The sequence below is a fragment of the Phytophthora infestans genome, genomic scaffold (assembly GCF_000142945.1).
Source record: "Phytophthora infestans T30-4 supercont1.50 genomic scaffold, whole genome shotgun sequence".
Taxonomy (NCBI): Eukaryota; Oomycota; class Peronosporomycetes; order Peronosporales; family Peronosporaceae; genus Phytophthora; species Phytophthora infestans.
The window spans coordinates 914,936-923,891 of record NW_003303709.1 but is presented as its reverse complement, the minus strand read 5'-3'; the positions used below and the strand labels follow the sequence as shown (position 1 = coordinate 923,891).

Sequence of the window (8,956 nt, the reverse complement as noted above, 5' to 3'; positions counted from 1 at the left end):
CGTCCAGTACTTCAAAGGCCTACGTCGTCAAGGCTGGCGAGGTCTTCGACCGGCAAGATGAAGACGTTCGAGCGCTCCGACGTGTCGTGCGAGGGCCAAATCCGAAAGCGGGGCGGACACGCCCGTGTTCAAACGTCGAGGCCCGGCGGCCACCTCAAGAATGTCATCATCGGCAAGAACCAAATGGAGGGCGTGCACTGCGACAAGCACGACTGCATTATCGAGAACGTGTGGTGGGATGACGTGTGCGAGGACGCCCTCAGTGTCAAGGGCGGAACGGCGTCCAGCGTGACCAAGGTCATCGGTGGCGGGGCCCGGTACGCCGACGACAAGGTCATCCAGCACAACGGCTTCGGTACGGTCGACATCGACGGCTTCTACGGCGAGGACATCAGCAAGCTCTACCGTTCGTGCGGCACTTGTGGCAACAGACCCAAGAAGGTGTCCGTGTCCAACACGTACGTCCTCAACCCGACCAACGCCATCGTGACGGTCAACAAGAACTGGGGCGACCAGGCCACACTCCGCAACGTCTGGGTCAAGTCGAGCAAGCCCACCGTCAAGGTGTGCCAGTGGTCGCAGGGTAACGCCAACGGTGAGCCCAAGATGCTGGGTCACGGTCCGTCCAACCCTCTGTGCAAGTACTCGGAGAGCGACGTCCACATCAACGAGGACATTTCCGAGGCAGCCACGACTCCTTCGTCGCAAGAGGAGCAGACCGATGACGGTGACTCGGTCACGCAGATGGAAGCCACGCCGATACCCACCATGAAACCTTCCAAGAAGTCGAAGACCCCCGTGACCACGGCCCCCACCATTGAGGAGAACGTTGAGGATGTCGAGCAGACCATCCAGCAGACCGTCAGGAACACGACGGCTTCCGTCCCGGACGGCACGTGGCCGGCCAGCACGGGCATCGTCCGCTACAAGAAGCCGTACACGATCAAGGCCGGCGAGGTGTTCGATGGCAAGATGCAGACCTTCGAGCGCTCGGACATCACGTGCTCGGGTGGTGAGGGCCAGAAGGACACGGCCGTCTTCCTCGTGGAGGCTGGCGGCACTCTGAAGAACGCCATCATCGGCAAGAACCAGAAGGAGGGCGTGCACTGCGACTACCACGACTGCACCATTGAGAACGTGTGGTGGGATGACGTGTGCGAGGACGCGCTGAGCATCAAGGGTGGCTCGGCGTCCAGCGTGACGACCGTGACCAACTGCGGCGCCCGCTACGCCGAGGACAAGGTGGTGCAGCACAACGGCTACGGCACCGTCAAGATCAAGGGTTTCTTCGCGCAGGAGTTCGGCAAGCTCTACCGTTCGTGCGGCACGTGCGGCAACATTCCCCGTAAGGTGACGGTGGAGAACGTGTTCGCCATCGACCCGCTCGTGAGCGTCGTCACTGTCAACAAGAACAACAACGACCAGGCCACGCTCAAGAACATCTACGTCAAGACGACGGACGGCAAGAAGAACGTCAAGGTGTGTCAGTGGTCGCAGGCCAGCAAGACGCCGTCGAACGTGGGCGACGGTCCGTCGGGCAAGCTTTGCCAGTACTCGACGAGTGATGTGCACATCAACGAGGATTGAACTCGTTGATATCTCACACAACGGAAGTGTATGGCCGATAGAAGTGAAGTAGTGAAGTGTAGTAGTATTGTGTTGTAGCGTACGTGCGAGTAGCTTTAAAGCTAATTGATGGTGTCTTTGATAGAGAACATTCAACTAAACCCCTTGGCATCTTACAATATGGAAGTAGAGGATCCATAGACTGAAACAAGTCGAGAGGTGTACTACTTCTGAAGTAGTATGTTGCTGCAACTGATGGTGCCTGCTTTAGAAACTTACGCTATGGATGTCGGACGCGAGCTTTTGTATCACCAATGAATCTTTGGACAGCAGAAAATGTTGACCCAAACTTACATGGCAGACATCTTCTCATGGAGTAGCACAGAGCACGGTCGCGCACGCTTGAAGAACCTTATTGAGTTTTTAGTCCCTTAAAAGAAGAAGTACCTCTGATGATGAAAGGTGGCCTTCTGTTTTGCTTTAGTTGTTTTCTTTTCTTTTTCTATAGAAGCCTTATATGCCTAAATGCGCAAAAGAAGAAGTAGTTCTGCAGTGGAATGCAGCAAAAATATTGTGAATAGGGGCGTGGTGGCATATAATGAATTTATGAACTGTAAATTTGGGTTTGAGAGTAAAAGTTGTAGGCAGGAGAAGAAACGATCTTCAGGATACTCTTAACCTGTTATTTCAGCGAAGCCTACAGTACAAAAAGCGTGCATTTCGTTGTGCACTCGAGTCATGGCATTTCCTTGAGGATCTGAAGCATCTGTTCCAATGGAACTTCCATTAGTCGACTTAATCTCCACGCCATGGTCTTCTTGGATGCCATACGTGAGTGTCTACAATAGCTCGGTGACCGAGGTTGTGGATGGCGGTGCGCTGGAATGTGAGCACGAACCAAACTTCGTTATAGATTGTCCATGCTTCCCACCGAAGTCGCTCTCCGCTGTAGCGATAGCTAGCGTTACGACGAATGCGGCATCGCTAAATGTACTTAAATGTGAAGAAAACTTGAGGCTGATGGCGGTAGTCGCCATCGACAGTCACTAGTAGGGCATCCACTGCCTATTCTGAGTTGCTCAAAAACTTATCAAAAATTGAGTATCCGCTCAAACACGCCACGCTAACTCTTTCACTACTTAATCGCTCCTACTCGGACTACATTAATAGTAAAATGGCAAAATTTGCCTCAATTTGCCCCAAATTGAACAAACCATCCATTCAATCAACGTGGCAGTGTGCTCGTATCCGGGGGAACAACAAGGAACCAGGATCTGATGGCCCGGCACACATGTTTTTCGAGCTACTAGTACCTGCAGACAAAAGGGCAACGACAGAAGAAACAATCTCAGGTTTGCAGGCTAAATGACAAATTTCTAACGAAAGAAACACAGTCGCAGATGTTCGCAGCGTCGGCACTGAGCATTTTTCGTACCAGCCTAAACGGCCTATTCGAGAGTAATCCTCATCGTTTTTTTTAGCATGCACCTATTGGATGCCGGCTTGGAGCAGATATAATTTCTGGCCTTGTTAAATAATGAATGTCGGCTAGACCTATGCCTTTTAAGTTGAGCGCTCCCGTCTCAGGGGGCGCTAGCAAATTCGAACGGCACCGTTCGAATAGCAAAAAGCGTCAAGTCGCTTCCAACGCGTTGACCGGCCGTGTCAAGTTCACAGATGAGATCTATCGCACCGATTTGACTCGCACGCGAAAAAGCCAACATTTGTTCCGCCAGCCGCAAACCGTAACCAGCAGCACGACACCCGGAAACACCTGGAATGCCAGATCTTTGCGGTTTTACGATACTGAATAGAGTTTGCAAAGCGGACGGTGTCCACCATACTGTATGCCATGGCAGTGTCGTTGCAGCAACACTAAGGCCGTGGAGTCGTGGAAGCTTACACACGGTCATGACGCCTTGATGATCGCAGTGTCTAAAGCGATTAAGTGGCTTTGGCTCATTAATCAATTCGCCTCCTCTCGGGCAAACAACTTGGCTAAACCCTTCACACCAATCCACTATGGTCAAGTCTTTCGCGCCGTTCGTGACGTCTGCGGCTCTCCTCCTGGCGGTTGCCACCTCGGCTTCCTTGCCGAACGGGTCGTGGCCAGCCAGCAAGGGCACCGTGCAGTACTCAAAGGCCTACGTCGTCAAGGCTGGCGAGGTCTTCGACGGCAAGATGAAGACGTTCGAGCGCTCCGACGTGTCGTGCGAGGGCCAATCCGAAAGCGGGGCGGACACGGCCGTGTTCAACGTCGAGGCCGGCGGCCACCTCAAGAATGTCATCATCGGCAAGAACCAAATGGAGGGCGTGCACTGCGACAAGCACGACTGCATTATCGAGAACGTGTGGTGGGATGACGTGTGCGAGGACGCCCTCAGTGTCAAGGGCGGAACGGCGTCCAGCGTGACCAAGGTCATCGGTGGCGGGGCCCGGTACGCCGACGACAAGGTCATCCAGCACAACGGCTTCGGTACGGTCGACATCGACGGCTTCTACGGCGAGGACATCAGCAAGCTCTACCGTTCGTGCGGCACTTGTGGCAACAGACCCAAGAAGGTGTCCGTGTCCAACACGTACGTCCTCAACCCGACCAACGCCATCGTGACGGTCAACAAGAACTGGGGCGACCAGGCCACACTCCACAACGTCTGGGTCAAGTCGAGCAAGCCCACCGTCAAGGTGTGCCAGTGGTCGCAGGGTAACGCCAACGGTGAGCCCAAGATGCTGGGCCACGGTCCGTCCAACCCTCTGTGCAAGTACTCGGAGAGTCCGAGGCAGCCACGACTCCTTCGTCGCAAGAGGAGCAGACCGATGACGGTGACTCGGTCACGCAGATGGAAGCCACGCCGACACCCACCATGAAACCTTCCAAGAAGTCGAAGACCCCCGTGACCACGGCCCCCACCATTGAGGAGAACGTTGAGGATGTCGAGCAGACCATCCAGCAGACCGTCAGGAACACGACGGCTTCCGTCCCGGACGGCACGTGGCCGGCCAGCACGGGCATCGTCCGCTACAAGAAGCCGTACACGATCAAGGCCGGCGAGGTGTTCGATGGCAAGATGCAGACCTTCGAGCGCTCGGACATCACGTGCTCGGGTGGTGAGGGCCAGAAAGACACGGCCGTCTTCCTCGTGGAGGCTGGCGGCACTCTGAAGAACGCCATCATCGGCAAGAACCAGAAGGAGGGCGTGCACTGCGACTACCACGACTGCACCATTGAGAACGTGTGGTGGGATGACGTGTGCGAGGACGCGCTGAGCATCAAGGGTGGCTCGGCGTCCAGCGTGACGACCGTGACCAACTGCGGCGCCCGCTACGCCGAGGACAAGGTGGTACAGCACAACGGCTACGGCACCGTCAAGATCAAGGGTTTCTTCGCGCAGGAGTTCGGCAGGCTCTACCGTTCGTGCGGCACGTGCGGCAACATTCCCCGTAAGGTGACGGTGGAGAACGTGTACGCCATCGACCCGCTTGTGAGCGTCGTCACTGTCAACAAAAACAACAACGACCAGGCCACGCTCAAGAACATCTTCGTCAAGACGACGGACGGCAAGAAGAACGTCAAGGTGTGTCAGTGGTCGCAGGCCAGCAAGACGCCGTCGAACGTGGGCGACGGTCCGTCGGGCAAGCTTTGCCAGTACTCGACGAGTGATGTGCACATCAACGAGGATTGAACTCGTTGATATCTCACACAACAGAAGTGTATGGCCGATAGAAGTGAAGTAGTGAAGTGTAGTAGTATTTTGTAGTAGCGTACGTGCGAGTAGCTTTAAAGCTAATTGATGGTGTCTTTGATAGAAAACATTCAACTAAACCCCTTGGCATCTTACAATATGGAAGTAGAGGATCCATAGATCGAGAGGTGTACTACTTCTGAAGTAGTATTGCGAAGCGGGGCGATTCGGAGAAAGACCCGAAGCGAACGGCAAATCGACGTTGCGTTGTTACAGGCCAAAATAAAGAAAAATGTTGTTTTTATCCAATGCGATGCTTGATACACGTTGAAGTTGAAGTGACAGCGCGCAGTGCGCAAAAGACCATGGAGGAGGCTGCTACGCGGCAGCATGCCCACGCCGACACAATGTATCATTGCTTGTATGCGTACTACAAGCTTGGCTACTCGCAGAAACACCTCGCGCATATCTTTAACAAGTCGGAACGGACCATTCGCAACTGGGTGAATGTCTATCAGAATACGGGAACCTTCCAGCGCATCAGTACCGCCTCTAAAAGGCAATTCATGAATGCTCAGCGACGCTGGATGCTCGATTACTATCATGAACATCCTCTCGCGTTCCTGGATGAGGCCCAAGACGCCTTCAAGAAAGCACAATCCGTCGACATCTCGAAGTCTTCTGTCTGGAGAATAATTCACGAGTTTGGGCTCCCATGGAAAGTTTTAGAGCGCCGCGCAATGCATATTAAGGAGCGAGATAATTTTCGCTTTGTGGAGGAGCTAAGCCACATTGATTGGTACCACCAGAACTTGGTATTCCTGGATGAGGTTGGCTTCGACAACGGATGAATGATCCGCAAGCGCGGGTATTCACTTCGTGGGAAGAAGGTTGCTATTCGAGATGATTTTGAGCGAAAACTGCGAGTGTCCATCTTGGCATTTATTGGCGTGAATGGAGTTCTAGACTACTTCAGCACGGAGGGCACCTTTGATCGCTTGGAGTTCACAAAATGCTGTCAAGAGTTTGCTCACTGTCCTGGTGGACCAGTACGCCAATATCCTGGTCGTAATTCTGGTTGAATTTTGGATGGTGCTACAACCCATAGGCACCCGGAGATCATCTACTACCTTCGAACCGTGGGCATTGTAGCAATTTTCTTACCCGCATATTGCCCCTTTTTCAATCCAATGAAAATCCTGTTCGGCTACGTGAAGAGGTCATTTCAACGTCACTACCTCGAGACAAGTGGGCGAGACTTGATGCCCTTTGTCGTCCTGACATTCCGCCGATACCAACGGTGCAATATGAGCAAGGATTTCGAGCACTGCGACTGGGAGATCCAAGGATACTTTGATCCTGTCGGACCGCTTTCAATTGAGCAATCAAAGCAACCAGAAATGAATGCAGAAGACTCCAATCAAGATCACTTAGAATTTACCGAGATTGAAGAGGCGTAACGAAGCTTCCCAAACAATCGTAGCGTAAATTCTTCTTGCGTAAACGTAAACCTCAAAAATTGCAAAACAAAATAGCGCGTTTTACTCAGCATGGTCTGTGTCTTCAACGTTTTTAATTCTTGGCAGCGGGTCAATTATCTGGCATGGTGACGGGCGCACCATGTCGCGGAGGACCCCTTCAATGGCGGCCTTACGCGCCGTCAAGCGCTGCTCTTGTTCGTCAGCAAAGCGTACAGTAGAAACCAGGATGCGACGGAGTTGCTGGCAGTCAGTGTGGTGAAGTGCTTTTTCAGAAATAAGAGAATGGTCCTGACGCGGGGTCACTATCCCGAATCAGTGACAGTTTCAAGTGATTATAGAGGATTTGGGTTGTTTGGCACGGGTGCAAGTTGCCTGTGGTGGATTAGCCATGGCGAGCAGCACCCCGTATGGAATGACGATGGATCTGATATGAGCGATGTACGAGAAGGCAAGATCCACCAAGACTTACCTCGGATCCACCCTTACCTGGATTCACTAAGATGGATATGGGATATACTATACAAGAGTGGATCGAGTGTGGATCCTATGAAGGAAGGATGGTCGGTGCCCTCTGAAGGTGGATCTAGTAGCCACGGCTAATGAAGAGTCAAGATCCACCGCGAGGTACCCCGGATCCCATACTTCCGAGTTCGGATCCAAGGAGGGAGGATCCCGCCTGGAGGGACCTGGATCCAGGGTATAGGGATGAGGGATACAGTGGATCTCGAACTTTCGTGGGACAACGGAGATCACAGACGGTTGCGAGATGATGTTGGATGATTGGAGAGCTCGGATCCACGGCGAGTGTACCATTACAGTGAGGTGGATCCAAGCGACCTGGATCCGGATGAGTGTACCCATAATAGGGTGACCATGATGATTACGTCATATATCCGGTGGATCTGAAGATAACACAGCTGGGATGATGGGTCAAGGGAAGAAGGGACATGCAGCCGAGCCTGGTAAGGGATTTAGCAGATGAAAGACATAGAAGGTAGAAACCCAGGCAGGTATAGGCTTAAATATCAATACAGACTCCAATTTGCACAGTGACACGCAAGTGCCTTCCTGCCCTCAAGAACCGGAACTACATTGGCCGTACGAGCTCCGAGAAGGTTGGGAATTGCGAATCTAGTGTTGGTAGTGATAACTGGATAATACATTGGCCAGATCCTACAACCTAGTGAGCTTTTCCTTTACTTGTGCAGATCCGACAGGTTAACCGAATTTACTACTTGGTCGGTTACACCCTAGGGGCTCTCAACTTTCAAGATCCCGTCACAGGAGGCGGCAAGTACGACTTAAAGGACAACACAAAGGCAAGGGAACACACCCGCAAGGCAACCCTACGGCCAGATCCACGATCTAGGCCCCGGATCCATAAGCTCGAATATTCGCTTAGGATACGGAACCATCCACGGACGCAGAGTGAAGATTTTCCACTGCTGCTCCACCCCATCCCCACGTCTCGCCAAGACACTCAAGCTTCACCACTTGAACTCTTCGGAAGTTACCGAGAGAGCAGATCCCGCCCTACCGACGGGTACACAAGGTGAGGAAAGTTCAGCAGAACACGGATCATCGGGGGACCCCCTCCGTTAGTCGGTGTCTGGGCGCAGTTGGTAAGTTGGATCTGGCAATCTCGCAGATTTGCTGATCCCGCTACACCACAATGGTGCGCGTGCCCGGATCTTTTGGTGACTCGGGATTTCACCGTGAGTCCCAAGAAGATGCTCAAGTGAAGATTGAGCCAGGGGAAGAGGCGTCGTCGGAGGTCGGATCGACGAAGACGCTGCTGAATGAAACAAGATCCGCGGATCGATGGAGTTTTGGGAGGAACTCTGTCGACGGAAGAGAGGTGGATCCGGATCCGGATCTAGAAGAGAAACCTCTCTATCCTCCCCAGGTCCCCTCGGGGACCCCTGCGGATCTTGACGCAAGTCAAGATCCGCTAACAAAACAAGGGAAAGTGAAGGCGAAACGGTATGCATTTGCAGATTCACCGGTTAAGCCAACACCGTACCTAAACCCAAGCCCGCTAGTCGAAGAAACAAGAAAGAAGACGAAAACGAGTAAGACTACGCGGAAGAAGATGCAAGCTCCAGAGTCGGAAGAAGACCAAGCTGGATCCAGGTCAAGCTGGTCCGACAAGGATCTCGAGTTTGTGTATCGCCACCAAGCTTTACGCGACTTCCTGCATCAAGATCCTGTCATGCAGATCCTGGA

General features: G+C 53.0%; 2 protein-coding genes across 2 annotated transcripts; both read left to right on the top strand.

Moving 5' to 3' along the window:
- Window positions 1-972: 972 nt before the first annotated feature.
- On the top strand, window positions 973-1,587 carry PITG_17208 (polysaccharide lyase, putative; the record flags this gene model as incomplete). The annotated part of the gene is made up of 1 exon (XM_002897040.1): window positions 973-1,587. The coding sequence occupies one exon, from the start codon at window positions 973-975 to the stop codon at window positions 1,585-1,587; it is 615 nt and encodes a 204-aa protein (XP_002897086.1).
- Window positions 1,588-3,588: 2,001 nt separating this feature from the next.
- Window positions 3,589-5,249, top strand: PITG_17207 (polysaccharide lyase, putative; the record flags this gene model as incomplete). Its single annotated transcript, XM_002897039.1, has 2 exons — window positions 3,589-4,328; window positions 4,529-5,249. The coding sequence occupies 2 exons, from the start codon at window positions 3,589-3,591 to the stop codon at window positions 5,247-5,249; spliced, it is 1,461 nt and encodes a 486-aa protein (XP_002897085.1).
- Between the last annotated feature and the right edge of the window lie 3,707 nt (window positions 5,250-8,956).